General features: G+C 44.5%; 1 protein-coding gene across 1 annotated transcript in view; it reads left to right on the top strand.

The window, feature by feature from the left end:
• Positions 1-976: 976 nt before the first annotated feature.
• LOC124805438 overlaps positions 977-22,785 on the top strand; it is a 101,038-nt gene continuing 79,229 nt past the window's right edge. The window contains exons 1-2 of the mRNA XM_047265999.1: positions 977-1,096; positions 1,151-1,340. Coding sequence (XP_047121955.1) covers positions 977-1,096; positions 1,151-1,340 — 310 coding nt within the window. The remainder of the gene's footprint in view (positions 1,097-1,150; positions 1,341-22,785) is intronic.

The raw sequence follows: 22,785 nt of genomic DNA, 5'->3' as shown, positions 1-22,785 counted from the left end.
CAATTCGCTGCAGAGCCTCCTGCATTTCAGTACAATTTTCCATTGTTACAATCTCTCGATATACCACAGCATCACCCGCAAAAAGCCTCAGTGAACTTCCGATGTCATCCACAAGGTCATTTATGTATATTGTGAATAGCGACGGTCCTACGACACTCCCCTGCGGCACACCTGAAACCACTCTTACTTCGGAAGTCTTCTGTCCATTGAGAATGACATGCTGCGTTCTGTTATCTAGGAACTCTTCAATTCAATCACACAATTTGTCTGATAGTCCATACGCTCTTTGTTCATTAACCGACTGTGGGGAACTGTATCGAACGCCTTGCGGAAGTCAAGAAACACGGCATCTACCTGTGAACCTGTGTCTATGGCTCTCTGAGTCTCGTGGACGAATAGCGCGAGCTGGGTTTCACACGACCGTCTTTTTCGAAACCCATGCGAGTCCTACAGAGTAGATTTCTAGTCTCCAAAAAAGTCATTATACTCGAACATAATACGTGTTCCAAAATTCTACAACTGATCGAATTTAGAGATATAGGTCTATAGTTCTGCACATCTGTTCGACGTCCCTTCTTGAAAACGGGGATGACCTGTGCCCTTTTCCAATCCTTTGGAACGCTATGCTGTTCTAGAGACCTATGGTACACCGCTGCAAGAAGGGGGGCAAGTTTTAATCTGCCAGGAAATTTCATATCAGCGCACACTCCGCTGCAAAGTGAAAATCTCTTTGAGGTAGCTCCTCAGTTTGCCTCTCAAGGGCTGAGTACACCCCATTTGCCAACAGCGCTCAGCAGACCGGATGGTCACACATCCGAGTGCTAGCCCAGCCTGACAGTGCTTAACTTCAGCGATCTGACGGGAGCCTGTGTTACCACTGCGGCAAGGACGTTGGCATTTATGTAGGTGACTGAGTAATATTCTTCCCGAAGGAAATAACATTCCGGTTATTTTTTGAGCACACCTCGAGGAAACGATGGAAACAGCGGGCAGAAGCAGGTGTGGGAGTTGGGCAGCAGCAGCACACTGGCAGCAGCGGCGCGCTGTGTTGTGGCGGTTCGCAGACGAGTGGCCGGCAGCGGCGGCGGTGGAGGCGGTGCGGCGCTCGGGGCCCGGCCAGGAGGCGGAGCAGCAGCAGCAGCAGCAGCAGGGGCCGGCCGGCGGCCGTCCGCCCCCGCCGCTGCCCGTGCAGCTGTGGCCGGCGACTCACCCCGCGGAGCCGCCCGTCAGCCGGCTCGTCTCCTACAAGCGCTACCTGCCCTACCACCCAGTGGCGCGCTTCCGCGGGCTCGGCATCGAGGCGCGGCCCTTCCTGCAGATGCTCATACAGCCCGAGGACCGTGAGTACCACACCTCGTCCATACCAGCCTTTTCCTCGTGTGTCATGTCTTCTGACTGGTCTGACGCGGCTCGCTACGACTACCACTCTTGTGCCAGAGTAGCACCTGCACGCAACGTGCTCAATTACTTGTCGAAAGTCTGCATCCACAGGGTGATTGTAATTAAAATTAAACTTCCAAAAGGCTATAGAAATAACACCATTGGTCAGAATGACGTCAAATTGTAACGGAATATTATCGGAGAAGGGGGAAAACGTATGGCAGAAGAAAAAAATAGTGCGAAAATTGATCAATTGATGGCGCTGTATGTGTCGTACATCAGGTATACGAAGAGGCAGGAGACTGGTGGGGCAGGAGCTGAATGGGGACGACAAGGCAGGAGGGGGTGTAGAGCCACTGAAATGGGGCACAAGAGAGGGTGGGAGTAGGAGGGGGAAGCCGCTCAGGAGAAGGGAGGGCCGGCCGGTGTCGCCGTGCGGTTCTATGCGCTTCAGTCTGGTACCACATGGCCGCTACGGTCGCAGGTTCGAATCCTGCCTCGGGCATGGATGTGTGTGATGTCCTTAGGTTAGTTAGGTTTTAGTAGTTCTAAGTTCTAGGGGACTGATGACCACAGATGTTAAGTCCCATAGTGCTCAGAGCTATTTGAACCATATGAGAAGGGAGGGGGAGGGAGCCCTGATGAGGAGGCAGGAAGATGAGGTACGTAAATGAAAGCACATGTCATACATAAATGAAAGCACATGTCATACGCACGACCTATTGAAGTTGATATAAACACGTTGGAAACACACCTTTTCCTCCGCCTCCTTTCCCAACGTAACTTCCACCATCTACCCCTCGCGGATGATGAGCTTCGCCCTGACATCTACCCTTCCTACCAACTCTAACCCCATCTTCCTGCCTCCTCCTCCTCAGGGCTCCCTCTCCTCCCCCTCCCCCTCCCCTCTCCTGAGCGGCTTCCCCCTCCTACTCCCCACCTCTCTTGTGCTCCCTTTCAGTGTCTCTGCACTCTCTCCTGCCTTGCCTTCCCTCTTCATCTCCTGCCCCACCAGTCTCCTGCCTCTTCGTGTACCTGCTGATGCCCCTACTCTCTTCATCCCGCCGCCTCCCGTGCTGCCCCTTGCTTTCCCCTCCTTTTCCATCCTCTCCGACCTCTCCCTCGGCAGGTCCCACATGGCAGTTTTATACTTCACTGTGTGTACTCCAAGTGGGTTTTAAGTGTGTTGTTCTGGAGTGTTTTTAATACTGTGGCCGACTTTTAACCTGTGCATGTGCATTCAGTGTCTTCTTTGTGTTTTAAGAATCGTCAACTGTGTTTTTTAACTTTATGGTGGTTTTTTTAACTGTCCCCCCCCCCCCCCATGAACATCTCCCTGTCAGTGTATTTTTACCTCCATTATCACCCCATGCTCTGTTTCATATTCCCTTTTTTTATCGCCTTATACATGTAGCATTTTGTTCTTGGTTTAGTTGTTGTGTCACTCAGCTGAAGAGCGGCGGATTGTGCCGCTGACAGCCCTCCCCTGCCCATATGGGGCAGAGGAATGAAATCACAGTGAAGAAAAAAAAAAAAAAAAAAGAAAAAGCCCTTTTCCTTCTTTCGCGTGTATGACGTTCGCCATGACTGTCTCAATGCAGGATCGCGCTCTGCTTGTAAAGCTGTATTACAAGAATGATGACTGTGCACACGTCGCTCTGTAGATGTTCTGGACACTGAAGGGTTTGGAAAAAGGCGTTGGTCCGATGACTGCAGTGGTTCTGGGAAAATGATTCGGAAATTCGAAAAGACTTTTTTTTGTGTACAACCTGGTAGAAGAAGGAAACGAATTGATTCGACGTCAGTGGAAGCAGTGGCCGCAGCAGTGCAGGAGGAGATGAGTGGTGGTGTGCAAACGTGTAGTCCCCAACATGGGACATACCCGTTAGCACAGTGCGTAAAATCCAACGAAACATCCTTCTTTGCTATCCATTCAAAATTACCCATGTGCGCGACTTGCTTCCTGTTCACCTGCCGCCAAGAGAGACCTTTGCTGTAGTTCTTGCTTTCATGGAAGTGAACAATGATTGCCTGTGGAAGATTTTGTGGACAGACAAAGCCCCCTTCCATCTTACTGGATATGTCAATACACAGAATTGAAGAATATGGGCAACGGAAAATCCAAACGCAAATCAACCAGTACCGCTTCATCCTGAAAAGGTCACTGTTTGGTGCAGGTTTACGGCATGCGTGTGGACGGGATCATTTTTATGCAAGATGGCGCACCTCAGCAAATCGAAAATCCAGTTAAGCAGCTGCTGAAGCGCCATTTCGGAAATGCTAGAATTATCAGCCGCCATTTCCCTATAGCCTGGCCGTCCCGATCACCTAATCTTAATCCGTGGACTTCTAGCTGTGGGGCTATCTGAAAGATGTTGTGTTCAGTGTTCCGATTGCAAACTTGGCTGCACTGAAGGCACGAATTTCGCAAACACATTCTGGACGAGACCCCGGAAACACTTCGATCAGTTGTGGAACATGCTGTTTCTCGATTTCAACTTTTTGCAGAAACCGGTGAATTGCATATTAAACATGTTTTGCGCCAGTCACACTGAAATTAATAATCCGATTTGATTTTGATTGATGCTTTTTATGCGGTTTTTGACCTCAGGACAATTAAAAACCGATTCCATCCGATGTGATATGACGATGCCGTGGTGGAAGGGCTTATGTAACTAACAGTATCACACATATACACACATGCAGCCTGAGTAGTACAGTTCGTTTAACGTCAAACGTACATCTCAGACATTGTTGTGTGATTCATTTGTCATTTGTAGTCGACCTCGATTAAATTATGATGCTTACAGCGCCATCTATTGCTACATTTTGTAACTATTTATTTTTCTTCTGCCATATGTTTTCCCCCTTCGCCGATAATATTCCGTTGTAATTTGACGTCATTCTGACCAGTGGTGTTATTTCTACAGCGGTTTGAAAGTTTAATTATAATCACCCTGTACATCTACACTCCAGAAGCCACCTTACAGTGTGTGGCTGAGGGTACTTCTGGTTGCACTAGCCCGTCCCCCGTTCCTGGTTCTACTCGTGGATGGCGCGTGCGAAGAACGATCGTCCGTAAACCTTTTCATTACCTCTAATTTCTCGAAGTTACTCGATGTGGTCATCGCGCGAGACGTATGTGGGAGGGAAGTAATACGGAATGCTTCTATTTCCAGACCGTATTCTCTCGCTCAGTGATTCATAATGTAAAATGCCTCTGTAGATTAAAACGTGTCCCCGACCGTGACACGGACTCGGGACATTTGCCTTTCGCGGGCAAGTGTTCTACCGAAGTGCTAGTCTTGCAAGGTTCACAAGGGAGCTCCTGTGAAATTTGGAAGATAGGAGACGAGGTACTGGCGGAAGCAAAGCTGTGAGGAGGGGTCGTGAGTCGTGGTTGGGTAGCTCAGATGGTAGATCAGTTTCCCTCGAAAGGTGAAGGTCCCGAGTGCGAGTCTCGGTCCGGCACACAGATTTAATCTGCCAGGAAGTTTCATATCAGCGCACACTCCGCTGCAGAGTGAAAATCTCACTGTATAATGCCTCTCTTGTGGCGTGCGCTACTGGAGTTTGTTTACTTAATTGTTGCAAAATTTTAGACCCGTTTCCCGATGCTTTAAAGCAGGTCGTACGTCTTACAGTTTTCGTTTGTCGTTTTTTTGTAGTTCTTTCGTTTTCTTTTATCTACAATATTTTACAAAGAATAATACTTTTTTAAAGTAACAATAATTTAAGGTAGAAATATAAGGTTGTTAGTTTTAAGAAGAACATAAAAAGATGATAGAATGGAGGAGAGATTTGTTTGTGCCATCACCGATCTGACCGGTGGTGAAAATCTCGGAATGGTTCCTGCGAGCTATTGCCCGCAAGTCACAACAAAAAAAATTGTTTAGTTAGTAGTAGAGAAATAGTATTCCTAATGCGACGCGTTAACATTAGGTGCTTATCCGTGTAGAAAATTTGGTGCTTTCTTGGCTAGATCACCAGCACCTTACGCTTATTTACTGTTATACCTCGTCTCTCTCCTCCTGTTCTTCCTCAGTGTCACTGTTTTCGCTGTCACTGTGGGTATCGCTGTCCACCCTCTGGGCATTGTTGTTACGTTGCATATAAATATGTCTGCTATGTCGTGTCCACAGGTACTCTTCATGTCTTGTTCTTGAAATACTGTTTGTCAGTGCTTAGCCCTTGTTCTTCGTGTCTTACTCCATTTCTGTGTAGTCTTAGTGTGTATCTATTGTTTGCGTATTGCCCACAGAAGACAGTGTGTTCTGGGGAACTTCCCCACATGTGCATGTAGGTGTCTGTCTCAGACTCATGCGGTTTACGTACGTGGGATAAGATCCGTGTCCGGTTAGGAAACGAACCATACCGCTGCTGGTATTGATGTACTTCATTCTTAACTGCTCCCTTACGTCAGGGAGGAAGTCGTGCAGTCTACATCCCTTGTCACTTAATCCCACTCACTTTGCCAGCGTTAAGGTGACGTGTCATCTGTATCGGTACGCCAGTTATTGTCTTTACCGTATCTAGTCTCCCCACCTTTAACCATTATCTTGCAGCTCTATATTTGACCGTGATATATATTTGTCATATTCTGAGCACCACACTATGTATCCACTGAGGTGGTCCCAAAGGCTCTTCAGTTTGTTCAGTATAGAAGAACTGTATTCCCAACTGCGAATACGTTTAGACCTTACCCCCACAGTTTGTTACTGGCGTACGAAAATTTATGCCAGACCGCAACTCTAACCCGGATTTTCCACTCTACGCCTTAACAACTTCGGCTATCCCTGCACGCCTCCTGGACTGACGCAAACCCCATACGTCAGCGTCTTTGTCTGTGTCCCATACTCGCACAGTTCCTGTGATTTCCGCACAGCGATAGACTTACTTATTACTGTCGCGGCCAGTCTAGGCGTGTAATCTCTGTATATAAAAGGCAACTCACTGGCTGACTCATCATCGCCCAGGACAAACAACTAAGGACAGCAACTTGAAATTTGGAGAAAGTGTGGATCTCATACTCTAGGCGTGCTTTAAGAACGGATTTTTCGAAATTCCAGCCCTAAAGGGGTGAAATAGGAGATGAAGGTATTTTTTTTAAAAAAAACATCGCTATTAATGCAATTTTGAAGCTAGACCTACGAAGATTGGTACAGAAATATAGAAATACGTGTTTCAACATTTTTTGGGAATTTAACGCTATGGGGATGAAATAGTGCGTGATAGCTTTTTATGAAAATGGATCATTATCAACGAACTACTATAGTATTTTTAAACCTACATTTATGAATATTGGTACTTGACTTCTCGGTCACATATAAAAAATACGTGTTTCATTGTTGTTAGAAATTGAACCCCTATGGGAGGTGGAATAGGGGATGATATTATTTTTCACCTCCCATAGGGGATGATATTTTTTATTCCCCCCTTGTACCATGGACCCTGCCGTTGGTGGGGAGGCTTGCGTGCCTCAGCGACACAGATAGCCGTACCGTAAGTGCAACCACAATGGATGGGGTTCAGGGATTTCTGTTGAGAGGCCAGACAAACGTGTGGTTCCTGAAGAGGGACAGCAGCCGTTTCAGTAGCTGCAGGGGCAACAGTCTGGATGATTGACTGATCTGGCCTTGTAACACTAACCAAACCGGCCTTGCTGTGCTGGTACTGCGAACGGCTGAAAGCAAGGGGAAACTACAGCCGTAATTTTTCCCAAGGGCATGCAGCTTTATTGTGTGGTTAAATGATGATGGCATCCTACCTGCCATTAATCGGGTTATAAATACAAAATCAAATAGGGGTAATGCAGGAGTAGGTTTAATAATGAATAAGAAAATAGGAATGCGGGTAAGCTATTACAAACAGAATAGTGAACGCATTATTGTGATCAAGATAGATACGGAGTCCACGCCTACCACAGTAGTACAAGTTTATATGCCAACTAGCTCCGCAGACGACGAAGAGATTGATGAAATGTATGACGAGATAAAAGAAATTATTCAGACAGTGAAGTGGGACGAAAATTTAATAGTCATGGGTGACTGGAACTCGAAAGTAGGAAAAGGAAGAGAAGGAAACGTAGTAGGTGAATATGGAATGGCAGTAAGGAATGAAAGAGGAAGCCGCCTGGTAGAATTTTGCACAGAGCATAACTTAATCATAGCTAACACTTGGTTCAAGAATCATGCAAGAAGGTTGTATGCATGCAAGAAGCCTGGAGATACTGGAAGGTCTCAGACAGATTATATAATGGTTAGACAGAGATTCAGGGACCCGGTTTTAAATTGTAAGACATTTCCAGGGGCAGATGAGGACTCCGACCACAATCTATTGGTTATGAACTGTAGTCTAAAACTGAAGAAACTGCAAAAAGGTGGGAACTTGAGGAGATGGGACCTGGATAAACTGGAAGAAACAGAGGTTGTAGAGAGCCTCAGGGAGAGCATTAGGGAACGATTGACAAGAATGGGGGAAAGAAATAAAGTAGAAGAAGGATGGGTAGCTTTGAGAGATGAAATAGTGAAGATAGCAGAGGATCAAGTAGGTAAAAAGAAGAGGGCTAGTAGAAATCCTTGGGTAACAGAAGAGATATTGAATTTATTTGATGAAAGGAGAAAATACGAAAATGCAGTAAATGAAGCAGGCAAAAAGGAATACAAACATCTCAAAAATGAGATCGACAGGAAGTGCAAAATGGCTGAGCAGGGATGGCTAGAGGACAAATGTAAGGATGTAGAGGCTTATCTCACTAGGGGTAAGATAGATACTGCCTACAGGAAAATTAAAGAGACCTTTGGAAAAAAGAGAACCACTTGCATGAATATCAAGAGCTCAGATGGAAACCCAGTTCTAAGTAAAGAAGGGAAAGCAGAAAGGTGGAAGGAGGAAATAGAGGGTCTATACAAGAGCGATGTTCTTGAGGACATTATTATAGAAATGGAAGAGAATGTAGATGAAGATGAAATAGGAGATACGGTACTGCATGAAGAGTTTGACAGAGCATTGAAAGACCTAAGTCGAAACAAGGCTCGGGGAGTAGACAACATTCCATTAGAACTACTGACAGCCTTGGGAGAGCCAGGCCTAACAAAACTCTACCATCTAGTGTGCAAGATGTATGAGACAGGCGAAATACCCTCAGACTTCAAGAAGAATATAATAAATCCAATCCCAAAGAAAGCAGGTGTTGACAGATGTGAAAATTACCGAACTATCTGTTTAATAAGCCACGGCTGCAAAATAATAACACGAATTCTTTACAGACGAATGGAAAAACTGGTAGAAGCCGACTTCGGGGCAGATCAGTTTGGATTACGTGGAAATGTTGGAACACGTGAGGCAATACTGACTCTACGACTTATCTTAGAAAATAGATTAAGGAAAGCAAAACCTACGTTTCTAACATTTGTATACTTAGAGAAAAGTTTTGACAATGTTGACTGGAATACTCTCTTTCAAATTCTGAAAGTGGCAGGGAGCGAAAGGCTATGTACAATTTGTACAGAAACCAGATGGTAGTTATAAGAGTCGAGGGGCATGAAAGGGAAGCAGTGAGACAGGGTTGTAGCCTATCCCCGATGTTATTAAATGTGTATATTGAGCAAGCAGTAAAGGAAACAAAAGAAAAATTCGGAGTAGGTATTAAAATCGATGGAGAAGAAATAAAAACTTTGAGGTTCGCCGACGACATTGTAATTCTGTCTGAGACAGCAAAGGAACTGGAAGAGCAGCTGACCGGGATGGACAGTGTCTTGAAAGGAAGATATAAAATGAACATCAACAAAAGCAAAACGAGGATAATGGAATGTAGTCGAATTAAATGGGGTGATGCTGCGGGTATTAATTAGGAAATGAGACGCTTGAAGTAGTAAAGGAGTTTTGCTATATGGGGAGCAGAATAATTGATGATGGTCGAAGTAGAGAGGATATAAAATATAGATTGGCAACGGCAAGGAAAGCGTTTCTGAAGAAGAGAAATTTGTTAACATCGAGTATAGATTTAAGTGTCAGGAAGTCGTTTCTGAAAGTATTTGTATGGAGTGCAGCTATGTATGGAAGTGAAAAGTGGACGATAAACAGTTTGCACAAGAAGAGAATAAAAGCTTTCGAAATGTGGTGCTACAGAAGAATGCAGAAGTTTAGATAGGTAGATCACATATTTAATGAGTAGGTATTGAAGAGAATTGGAGAGAAGAGAAATTTGGGGCAGAGCTTGACTAGAAGAAGGGATCGGTTGGTAGGGCATAGTCTGAGGCATCAAGGGGTCACCAATTTAGTATTGGAGGGCAGCGTGGATGGTAAAAATCGTAGAGGGAGACCAAGAGATGAATAGACTTAACAGATTCAGGAGGATGTAGGTTGCAAAAGGGACTGGGAGATGAAGAAACTTGCACAGGATAGAGTATCATTGAGAGCTGCATCAAACCAGTCTCTGGACTGAAGACCACAACAACAACAACAACAACAACAACAACAAGGTTGGCAAGGGATGGGTGTCTCTTAAGGTATTGCAAAGCTCGACGGCGATCACGGATGACAATGGCAATGGCCGTACTCCACCACGGGACTTGTAGGCGGCGAAATGGTCCAGATGAAAGCGGGATAGCAAGGCTAGCAGCTCGAACAATCGTGTCAGACACGTCACGTGGAACCTCATCAATACAACTCGACAAAGAGGGAGAAAAAACGACTTGTGCGTTATATCGGCACGTTGGAAAGACCAACGAGGTGACCTGTCCATCGGGGAGCGGGAAGGGAGCCAGAGAATCAACGGGAAATGGTCGCTATCACGAAGGTCGTCGTGTGGCGACCAGCAAATGACGGGAGGAGGGAGGGAGAAGAAAGAGAAAGATCAATGGCAGAAAAGGTACCATTTCCGGCACTGAAATGAGTAGGGGAGCCATCATTAAGAAGGCACAAGTCGTGGTCTGTAAGAGACTGGTTTATGAGAAGACCCCGACTAGATGGAAATGCACTGCCCCACAAGGGATGATGAGCATTAAAATCCCCGAGAAGGAGGAAGGGAGGAGGAAGTTGCTGAAGAAGGGCAATGAAGGCAGCAGCTGTAAGAGTCCTGTCAGGAAGGAGATAAAGATTGCAAACCGTGACCTCAGAGTCCATGTGGACCCTAACAGCAGCCGCTTCCAATGAAGTTTGAAGAGGAATCCACGTGCTAGCAACGTGTGTACGGACCAACGTACAAACGCGACCGCAGGCCTGCAGGGGCCAACCCGATTTCGACAGAAAACACGGGACCCACGGAGGGTCGGTGAGTGATCATCAGTGAAATGTGATTCCTGTAGAACCACACAAGCTGTAGAATAAGACGAAATAATGGATTTCAACTCCGGAAGATGACGGTAATATCCATTACAATTCCACTAGATAACCACAGAATGACGATTCTAATGGGAGGTGAACAGGCTAAAGCCAGCCATACCGCCTGTCACCACCCGTCACCGACCAGGAGGGGGTGACATCCATGAACAACGGGTCAAAATCAGGTTACGAAGGTGGGGATAGGACATCTGGCGACACCAGAGGCTCCTTGTCCCAGGACTTATGTTTCTTCTTTTCTGTTTGAGATCGAGGAGGGATGTGCGGCAAAAAGGAGGCAGCTGCAGCAAATCTGGAACAGAAAGAGATCGGGCAATCTGGGGGCCCACAGACCGTTGTTCTCGTCGTCGTCGTGTGCCCGCAGACCTTTGGCTTGGAAGGTGCCAGGAAGGGGGATCCCGAGAGGGGCGCCCTTGACAGGCAGACGCTGAAAAAGTGGGACACTTCTCGGGCTGGGGTGGGTGAGCGGCGCCTGGAGGAGAGGGTGTGGGAGCCACAGGGGTGGGGGGGGGGGAAGAGAGGGGTTCGGGACTGGAGTAAGGAAGGGGAAGGAAGGGGTGAAGATGTAACTAAAGCATAGCTAGATGTCATGGACACAAGATGAAGACGTGCACACTTCTTACAGGCCTCAGTATAGGTTAGACGATCAAGGAACTTATACTCCTGTATCTTCTTTTCCTTCTTATAAACTTGGCAATCCAGTGAACATGGAGAATGAGTGCCAAGACAATTAACACACACAGGAGGGGGAATGCAGGAACTCCCCTCGTGGAGTGAACGTCCACAGTCACCACAGAGAGGGGCCCGCAAATAGCAGGAAGACATGTGTCCAAAACGCAAACACTTAAAATATGGAATGATGGAATGTACGGCTTTACATGACGTCGATAAACCATAATCTTGACTTTCTCAGGGAGGGCATACTCTTCAAAGGCCAGGATAAAGACACCAGTATCAATGCGATATTCCTTTGGACCCTTCTGACCATGCCGAACAAAGTGAACTCCTGCTGTCTGAGATTGTCCCGAAGTTCCTTATCAGTTTGAAGGATGAGGTCCCTGTGAAAAATTACACCTTGAACCATTTTCAAAGACTGGGGGGGGGGGGGGGGTAATGGACACAGGAATTGTGCCAAGATGGTTACAGGCACGAAAGGCCGCAGACTGGGCAGCTGAACCAGTTTTGATCAACAAAGAACCTGACCGCATCTTACTCAGAGAGTCCACTTCGCCAAACTTGTCTTCAATGTGTTCCGCAAAAAATAGAGGTTTGGTATTGGTCAAAGTATCCCCATCAGACCTGGTGCAAACCAGATAGCGGGGGAAAGGTTTTGCCTCTAGCCGACGAGCCTGACCCTCCTCCCAGGGAGTAGCCATGGAAGGGAAGGTCAAAGGAGCAGGAGAAGCAGCACTAAAAGAATCATTTCCATGCAAAGAGACGGCCGCAGAAGAACGGCCAGAGTTCTGGACCTGTATGCATTTCATTTGCATAGCGTCCGCCTTGATACCATCCACTCCAATCAGAGGCTCTCCCCATGGGCGCCACTCAGTCACAGCAAGGGCCGTCTGGCACGGCGGCCATTGCCGGGAGTTCCGATGCTGCAGGACAACAAGCAACCACTCGTAGGCTTGCATGAAGAGGTCACAGCTCAGGTATCAGAAGTGTGATCCCTGTGTTGTCAGGGGGCTCAACCGAAGGGGTACATAACGACCCCACCACACAGGCTGGCTACCGTGCTGGGCATGCACCCTAGCATCAGACAACGACATGAAGGAAAAGGTGGAAGGAACTGGAGGCCACACGTCTGAGACACTAGGTGTGGTGCTCTTTCCCAAATGGCTCACATTATGGAATAGAAATTTAGTAATGGAGGTCAAACCCCATAGGGAACCATGGAATGCCAAAAGGATGAGGTAATTACGCAACAAAACCAAATTGCAAAGCCAACATAAACAGGAGGATAGCGGGGCCAACATAAACAAGGACACCAAGAAAGGGAGAGGAGAGGAAGAAAGGGAAGGAGCAAGGACAGGAAAGGAGGGGAACGGCAAGGAAATGTAGCCACGCACGTACGAAATGACTGTGAGCCCCAGGAGGCTGCTACTACGTAGCGACGATATTTTTTATTCTCGATTCCCATCGGGTTTTTTGTTGTTCTTTTAGTACAGCGGTTAGGCCCGAATACGAGAGCTCCTCGCTTTCGTGACTGCACATTGCTGTAGGGGCTTTTGCAAGTTTATCTTTCATGCACTTTCCTTAAATACAGGTGTGCTCCTTTTCGCCCACAGTCGGAATGGGTTTGTGCCTGTCTTGAAACGGTAGAATCTACTTGTCTATTTCCAAAACCAGGTGGTAGTTATGGCATCTTACATTTTGTTAGATACTTGAAAGTCGAATGCGAAACATAATAATATGATTCCATGATCTTTTCCACTGCAAACAGCAGCACGGATTTCTTGGCTTCTAAAATAATTATCAGTTCCACAGTCATGTTAGATGATTCCTCAGACAGTCCATTTTTTCGGTTTCCGACCTATGTTCACACAACCAACACCGGTTGAGCTTTTTTACCAGGTATATTGTCTTCCCTGGTGCCAGTGGAATTATTTACATAACACGGAATCCTCACAATGCCAATTACTGACAGAGTAGCTACTTACATAACAAATGATACTACGAGTTTATTATAACTGCTCACAATTTTATTTCTGTTACTAACTTGGTATTTTGCATGTGTGTGTGTGTGTGTGTGTGTGTGTGTGTGCGAGCGCGCACACGTCTCACTCTCTATCTGTCTATCCATACATATCTGCCCTCCTCCTCTCCCTCTCATAAGCTCTCTCTCTCTCTCTCTCTCTCTCTCTCACACACACACACACACACACACACACACACACACATATATATATATATATATATATATATATATATATATATATACTTACTCCTCACTCACGCATATGCATACACATTCACCAACACATAATATCAATCTACTACACTACTAATCACTATAAACGTATTAAACAAATTTGCTACTGTTGATACCATGTAATTTTATGTGTTGTTTGGACTTATTATCTTCCAAAATGTCACATTTGTTTAGTTCAGTGTAGGTTGTGTAAACAAGACAGAAAAGTAGCCTGTGACCACAGGAAATATTTAAAGTTATATTACTGTTTGTCTTTGGAATCAAGCGGCTTCGCAACACTTTGAAGAGTTTACTACATTCTAAGACAAAAAAGGCACACCACGAATGGGACAGAAATCGGCATGTGTGATGTACATGTACAGACAAAAAAGGATTACAATTTCAGAAAAAAACTGATAAATTTTTCAGGAGGATGAACTTCAAAAAAATGGTTCAAATGGCTCTGAGCACTATGGGACCTAACTTCTGAGGTCATCAGTTCCATAGAACTCAGAACTACTTAAACCTAACTAACCTAAGGACATCACACACATCCATGCCAGAGGCAGGATTTGAACCTGCGACCGTGGCAGTCGCGCGGTTCCAGACTGTAGCGCCTAGAACCGCTCGGCCACCCCGGCCGGCGATGAACTTCACAAGTTGAGCAATACTTTGGTCCACCTCTGGCACTTATGCAAGCTGTTATTCGGCTTAGCGTAGATGGCCAGAGATATTCAGTGTACTCCTGAGGGATATTGTGCCACATTCTGTCCAACAGGCGCATTAGGTCGTCAAAATTACGAGATGATTTAGAGAGCTCTGCCCCTAATGCTCCAAAATTTCTCAAATGGGGCCACTTTCTTGCCAACGTAGGTTTTGGCAAGCACGAAGTCAAATAGTAGAAACGCTTGCCGTGTGCGGGCGGGCTTTTCTTGCTGAAAAGTAAACGCAGGTTTGCTTGCCATGAACGCAATAAAACGGAATGTACGAGTAGAATGTCGTCGACGCACCGCTGTTGTGTAAGGGTGCAGCTCATGACAGCTAAAGCAATCCCGCTATGAGATGAAATAGCGCTTCCGACCATCTTCGTATAGATAAGGCTTACTGGCCAATGATCTTCAGTGCGGATGCACTCACATTGCCCGGACTCTTACGGGAATCGGTAGATTGACTGCCGCGAGTAATGAGTATAGTGGGCAGGGGGCACCACAAATGTAGTGTGTGTAGAACGTAAGTTGGGAATGTGGGTCTCAGGGGGAGCGTGCCAGGGATAAGTCCCTGCAGTCGCGTTATCCTTTGTGTCCTCGGTGGCTCAGAGGGATAAAGAGTCTGCCATGTAATCATGAGATCCCGCGTTCGAGTACCAGTCGGGGCACACATTTGCAACTTCCACGTTGATATTTATCGAAGCCTGTCAGCAGCTACAGGTCTAAATTTCATTGTAATTTCATCATTCCATGTTGTCGGACCGCATGGCAGGCGACAATCTGGTCTACCACCGCTGTCTAGGGCGTCTCAGGATAAGTCTTCGGCCTGGAGTCTCGTTGACTGAATTAGCACTGTCGTCAGTGATGAGTCCCGCTTCGAACTCAGCCACGATGACCAGAACAGACGTGTCTATCGTGGACAAACATTATTCACTAACATTAATACCAGAAAGAACAGAAAAACAGGACACGGCAATGAGACAGGCAGTCTTAGTCGATAAACAATTAGGAGCAACTGTGCACCTTTTGGCCACTGGCAGGTCATTAGTGCGTTCCAGATTTTGTGTGTTCATGTCCACAGACACTATTAGAAAGAATTTTTTGGTATTGGTCCGAAAATACTATTGATGACTGATCACGCATGCGTAGTTTGTTCCCGTAAGGCTGAATTAATTACGCCATCTCTTCTCTCTTCAATTTAAAAAGTTTTAAAGTACAAATAGCTTAAATTTAGCATATATCGGCTTTATTACACCGAACCAGGCTAGAATAATGCAAAGAACGGAATGGTAATATATCCGAAAATGCGTCCAGCGTAGTACAGATCGAGCGCCTCATTCTATGTACCATTATTCTCTTCTGCGGTCCGTATTGAAACCACTCACGGGCCAGTTGCCCACCCGTGTTTTACAATATGTGTGTATGTACTGTTTTTGCGAAAAATTAACTTACCGGTCTGAAAAATAGTAGAAAAACATTAAATTATGCAGAAATAGCGGAGGCAGCAGAGTACCAAACAAATAAAAAGACAAGTCCTAGAAGAAATCCTTGGTTATCACAGAAGATGTTGACTGTAACTGACCAAAGGAGAAAATATAAAAAAATGCAGCAAATGAGGCAGGCAACGGGGAATATAGACGTCAACAATATGAGACCGACAGAAGATGCAAAATGGTTAACTAGACATCGCTAAGGAGCAAATGTAAGGCTATAGAAGCTTATCTAGCTGTAGATGCCGCCAATATGAAAATTACTGAGGCCTTGAAAGAAAAGAGAACCCCAGCTGTAAGAATATGAGAGCTCAGGTGGAAGACCAGTACTAAGGAAAGATGGGAAAACTCAGAGATGTATGGAGTATATGGAGGGGATGTACAAGGGAACGAAACTTAAAGAGAATATTGTGGAAGGAGAATGAGACCTAGATGAAGGTGAGATAGGAGGTGCGATACAACGAGAAGAATTTGACAGAGCACCGAAAGACTTAAGTCGAAAGAAGGCCCCTGGAGTAAACGATATTTCCTCAGAATTGCTGGCGTCCTTGGGAGAGCCGGCCATAACTGAACTATTCCACCTGGTGTGAGAGATAAATGAGACTCCCAGACTTCAAGATAATAATTCCCATTCCAAGCAAAACAGCTGCTGACAGGTGTGAATATAACAAAAATGTCAGTTTAGTAAGTCCCGGCTGCAAAATATTAACACGAATTATTTGCAGAAAAAAAGCTGGTAGAAGCCGATCTCGGGAAAGATCACTTTGAATTTTATTGAACTGTAGCAACATGTGAGGCAATATTAACCCTAAAACTTCTCTTAGAAGGTAGGGTAAGGAAAGGTAAACCTTGGTTTATGACATCTGTAGACTTAGAGGCAGCTTTTGACGGTCTTGACTGGAATATCCTTTTTGAAATTCTGAAGGTAGAAGGGGCAAAACACAGGGAGCGAAAGGTCACTTACAGCATGCACAGAAATCAGACGACAATTATAAGAATCGAGGGATATGAAAGGGAAGCAGTGGTTGAAAAGGGAGTGAGACAGGATTGTAGCCTATCCCCGATGTTATTCGGTTTGCACATTGAGCAAACAGTAAAGCAAACCAAGGAAAAATACGCTGTAGGATTAAAATTCAGGGAGAAGATATAACAACTTTGAGGTTTGCGATGACATTGTATCTATGTCGGAGAGAGCAAAGGACTTGGAAGACACTGTCTTGCAAGAAGTGTATAAGGTGGACATTCAGAAAAGCAAAACAAGGGTAATGGAATGCAGACGAATTAAATCATGCGATGCTGAGGGAATTACATAAGCAAATAAGAAATTAAAAGCAGTAGATGAGTTTTCCTATTTGGGCTGTAAAATAACTGATGATGACAATGGCAAGAAAAGCGTTTCTGAAAAGAGATATTTGTTAACATCGAAGATAGATTTCATTGTTAGGAAGTCTTTTCTGTAGGTAAATGTCTGGAGTGTAGCCTTGTATGGAAGTGAAATATGGACGATAAACAGTTCAGACAGGAACAGAATACAGGATTTTGACGTGTGGTATTACAGAAGACTGGGGGGGGGGGGGGGGGGGAGGAGGGAGGACGGGGGTGTAGATCATGTAACTAAAGAGGGAGTACCGAACATAACTGGGGCACAGCTTGACAAAAGGCAGAAATCGGTTTATAGGACACATTCTGAAGCATCGAAGGATCATCACCACAGTATTGGAGTCAACTGTGGCAATAAAAAGTGTAGAGGGAGGCCACGAGATGAACACAGCAAGCATGTCCAAATTAATGCAGTTTTCTTTAGTTATCAGGGGATGAAGAGGCTTCTACACGAGAGAGTTGCATGGAGAGCTGCATCCAGTCTAAGGACTGAAGACAACAACAACGGCAACAACTACATCTCTTGAGGAATGTAACGCCATTTCATAACCTCGGAGATACATCTGGATGTGAGTGTTCCCGCGTCCGGGTTCCCGGGTTCGATTCCCGGCGGGGTTAGGGATTTTCTCTGCCTCGTGATGACTGGGTTAGTTAGGTTTAAGTCGTTCTGAGTTCTAGAGGACTGATGACCATAGATTTTAAGTCCCATAGTGCTCAGAGCCATTTGAACTATTTTTTTGATGTGAGTGTCTGAGGTAGCGCCACTGACATCCCGCTGTTCGATCTCTAAGTTACGTGTTCCTGTTGTTGTTGTTGTTGCTCTGGTCTTCAGTCCAGAGACTGGTTTGTTGCAGCTCTCCATGCTACCCTATCCTGTGCAAGCTTCTTCATCTCGCAGTACCTACTGCAACCTACATCCTCCTGAATCTGTTAAGTGTATTCATCTCTTGGTCTCCCTCTACGATTTTTACCATCCACGCTGCCCTCCAATACTAAATTGGTGATCCCTTTATGCCTCAGAATATGCCCTACCAATCGATCCCTTCTTCTCGTCAAGCTCGGCCACAAATTTCTCTTCTCTCCAATTCTCTTCAATACCTCCGCATTAGTTATGTGATCTACCCATCTAATCTACTGCATTCTTCTGTAGCATCACATTTCGAAAGCTTCTATACTCTTCTTGTCTAAACTATTTATCGTCCACGTTTCACAATCAATATACAGATTGAATAACATCTGTGATAGGCTACAACCCTGTCTCACTCCCTTCCCAACTACTGCTTCCCTTTCATGCCCCTCGACTCTTATGACTGCCATCTGGTTTCTGTACAAATTGTAAATAGCCTTTCGCTCCCTGTATTTTACCCCTACCACCTTCAGAACTTGAAACAGAGTATTCAAGTCAACATTGTCAAAAGCTTTCTCTAAGTCTACAAATGCTAGAAACGTAGGTTTTCTTTCCTTAATCTATTTTCTAAGATAAGTCGTAGGGTCAGTATCGCTTCACGTGTTCCAACATTTCTACGGAATCCAAACTGATCTCCCCCATGGTCGGCTTCTAGTAGTTTTTCCATTCGTCTGTAAGGAATTCGTGTTAGTATTTTGCAGCCGTGGCTTATTAAAGTGATAGTTCGGTAATTTTCACATCTGTCAACACCTGCTTTCTTTGGGATTGGAATTATTATATTCTTCTTGAAGTCTGAGGGTATTTCGCGTGTCTCATACATCTTGCTCACTAAATGGTAGAGCTTTGATAGGCCTGGCTCTCCCAAGGCTGTCATTAGTTCTAATGGGACGTTGTCTACTCCCGAGGCCTTGTTTCGACTTAGATTTTCAGTGCTCTGTCGAACTCTTCACGCAGTGTCACATCTCCCATTTCATCTTCATCTACATTCTCTTCCATTTCTATAATATTGTCCTCAAGAACATCGCCCTTGTATAGACCCTCCTGTTGTTAATTTTGGGCCGGCCGAAGTGGCCGTGCGGTTAAAGGCGCTGCAGTCTGGAACCGCAAGACCGCTACGGTCGCAGGTTCGAATCCTGCCTCGGGCATGGATGTTTGTGATGTCCTTAGGTTAGTTAGGTTTAACTAGTTCTAAGTTCTAGGGGACTAATGACCTCAGCAGTTGAGTCCCATAGTGCTCAGAGCCATTTTTTTTGTTAATTTTGTGATATTCCTCTTTACATGTTTCCCTTTATTGGAGGCATTTAATGGATGTGTCTCTGTGTTGCTCACAAAGCAAATGTTGCGGATAATGATATCGAGTTCGACTTTTCAAGTTATTGTCTTTTTGAGAGAGGATGTCTGCATATGACGGATAATATGCCCTCCCTTTTTATGCTGCTTTTTATGTTGTATTTTATCGTCTAATATAATCCACGATCATGCTCCGTGTTAATCTCTGTAATCTCTGCAAAATTTGTCTAGTATCCTTGTGCACATAATTAATTATGAAAGAATTACAGTACACGAGAACGAAGAAAATTTCATGTAGCTGCAGTTTGCTGATTCTTTTTTCTCTTACATCTTCCATTTCTTGCACACAAGAGCCCGTCAGGATGTTGTAGAACTTTGTTCTTTTCAGACAATGATGCCAGCAGGGTAGGAGTGGGATCGCCTTATAAGCAAGGGAACCTCTGAATGGCTTGGTCGGAACGAGATTCGAGTTATTTTAATTCATTTCAGGGATAATGTTTTCAATTGTCTCAGACGAAAAAGTAGGATTTTGTGTATTTTGTGCGTGCGTGTGTGTGTGTGTGTGTGTGTGTGTGTGTGTGTTTGTGTGTGTATGTATGAGCTTCCGTGACTGTATTCGTGCGTGAATGTACCAGCTAGTCATTACAACATGACGGTTGATTATCGTAGGGGTGATATACGAGCTTGCATCAGAGAATCGACGTACAAGTTCTCTTGAAAATCCGATTATACATTCGCGTTTCTTCATTGAATGTACTGAATGTTTGTTACCATATTTTGGCCATGTTCTCTGTCGTTAGTGATTAGAGTCGCCTCTGCGCATATCTGCCTTTACTGTCCTCTATAAGTTCTTGGCTTCGTGTAAGTACTCGAGTAAAGAACGTTACTTCACCAGTCGTAACACCTCTGCTACATTATTTTATTTAATTAAAGGAAGGAGAAACAGTTTGCTGTGTCTACGGGCGTAAAATAGCTATGGCGTCCTTCTATGAGGCACAGGAAGTCGCTGCTTGTCCCTCGAGTCTTCGAATCTGCATAGGTACCAGTTTTTTTATTATCTCTAAATGTATTTTGATGACTGTCTTTTCAGCACTTCAGTTTCGACACCATCTAAAACAGCGATTTTTATCAACACCAGAGTGGAGATATTCTACTCTTGTGAAGTGATGATGTGTTGATTGATTATACGTTACAATTCGAAACCGCGTACCGGAACACGAGCCTTACATGGCCGCGTACGCCTTCCCTGGCAGTATTCTGCCAATATCATTGCCCTCTGCGAGTACGCCCCTTTCATATACCCTATGCTTCAACTTCTTACATGGCAGTATACACCCTTTGGCAAGCTGAAACGTGGCCTGAACTCAAAATCAATATGTGACTTTTCCAGACAGTGCCTTCCCAATACACTATCGAGCACCAATCACACTTCGCAACAGTCATATTGCAAGTATCCATTTTCAGCCGATGTAGTAATAAGATTCTCGTAAAAATCACAATCAAGTAAATTCACAGTCATTTTCTGTAACAAAATGTTTATGGAATGGTGAATCTGATTCTGATATATATTTTTCTGAGATAATAATGAATCTTTTATATTATAAAAACACTGCACAGTAGACTTCCCAGAACATCTTAACACAAGAAGCAATTAACAATTCGATGATAAAGAATCAATGTAACAACTGGTAAGAGCTGTCTAGAAAAATGAATATTGCAACAAAATCAAATGAAATGAGCGTATGGCATTGTTGGCCGGGAGGCCCCATTCGGGGGAGTTCGGCCGCCGTATTGCAAGTCCATTTTAGGTAATGATGATGATGAAGGAGACACACAACACCGAGTCCCCTGCCGGTAATCTAACCCGTGCCCCCTGCGTGGTAGGCGGTAACGCTACCGCTACGCTACGGAGGCGGACATCGCAAAAAAAAAAAAAAAAAAAAAATGGTTAGCCACAAATGAAAATAAAAAATGATGTAATGAAGAATGTGAAAAAGCAGTAACAGTAAAATCATAAAAATGGACAAAATGGAAAAGTTCTGAAAACATCAGGGGATAATACGAAGAATAAAACCGTTATTGGTAAAATCACAATGGAAGATAATCCAAAGAAATTTCATAAAAAATAACTACTGAGGTTTATAACTAACCTTCAAGAATAAATTAAAGAGCTGCAAAGCTCCAAATATTTGCTTCAACAGTGGAGGAAGTAGAATTTTTTCAAATGGTACCACAAATTTTCAGATACTAGCGAAACGGCTTGATAACCTGTCAAATTTTCGAGAATCAAGTCACGAATAAGAATTGTCAGACTTTGTCACAATCAGGAAAATATTCTATTAATCGTTCATGAAATCATAAAAACCCTTAATACTCTCAAACATTCTATAACAGCTGAACTTCTGAAATGCTCACAAAGATTAGAATATGAAAAGATCAGGAAATAGTTTTTAAAGAGATATAAAAATAATGCAGCGGAATGGTAAGTCGCCCTAATACATCCTCTTCAGTTAGAAAGGCGACGAAAAAGTCAGTAACTACAGAAGATATATTTCCTACCAGTTGCCTACAAATAATATTAAAAAATTCTGCTGAAAAAAAATGAAAAACTTTCGACTTGTAATTAATAACTACCGGTGAATTTCGTTGTATATCATGAGAAGCATGCCAGCACCTGACAGTCAATACGGCTGCACGTCCAGAACAGCAGACGTGTATACGTTCAGCCGACAATCATCACGAGGCAACCGACAGCCACAGACCACGAGACAACCCTGCCGTTAAGTGTTGCTGACCTCTGCGTACTTCTATATTCTTCACAAAAAAATGACAAGAAATAATGAAACGTGGATTGCTCTAATGTTTTGCGGGCATGTTTAGAAGGAGTCAGTTTTCTGTTGGTAAGTCGCTTACATCTTTTATGTCAGATCTACATCTGCATATACATACAAACTCCGCAAGCCACCTTACGGTGCGTGGCTTAGGGCACTCTGTACCTCTACTAGTCATTTCCTTTCCTATTCCACTCGCAAACAGACCGAAGGAAAAACAACTATCAATGTACCTCCAAAATATAAGCCCTAATTTTTCGCGTCGTATCTTCGTGGTCGTTACGCGCAATGTTTGTTGGAGACCGCAAAATCCTTGTGCAGTCAGCCACAAATGCCGTTTCTCTAAATTTTCTCATTAGTATTTCTTGAAAGGAATGTCGCCTTATTCCCGTTTGAGTTCCCGAAGCATCTGTTGTTCGAATCTACCGGTAACAAATCTAGCAGCTCGCCAGTGACTTGCTTTGGTGTCTTCGTTTGATCCGACCTGGTACGGATTTCAAACACTCGAGCAGTACTCAAGAATCGGTCACACTAGCATCCTATATGC

The sequence above is a fragment of the Schistocerca piceifrons genome, chromosome 7 (genome assembly GCF_021461385.2).
Source record: "Schistocerca piceifrons isolate TAMUIC-IGC-003096 chromosome 7, iqSchPice1.1, whole genome shotgun sequence".
Lineage (NCBI taxonomy): Eukaryota > Metazoa > Arthropoda > Insecta > Orthoptera > Acrididae > Schistocerca > Schistocerca piceifrons.
This window is presented reverse-complemented; position numbering and strand designations above follow the sequence as displayed.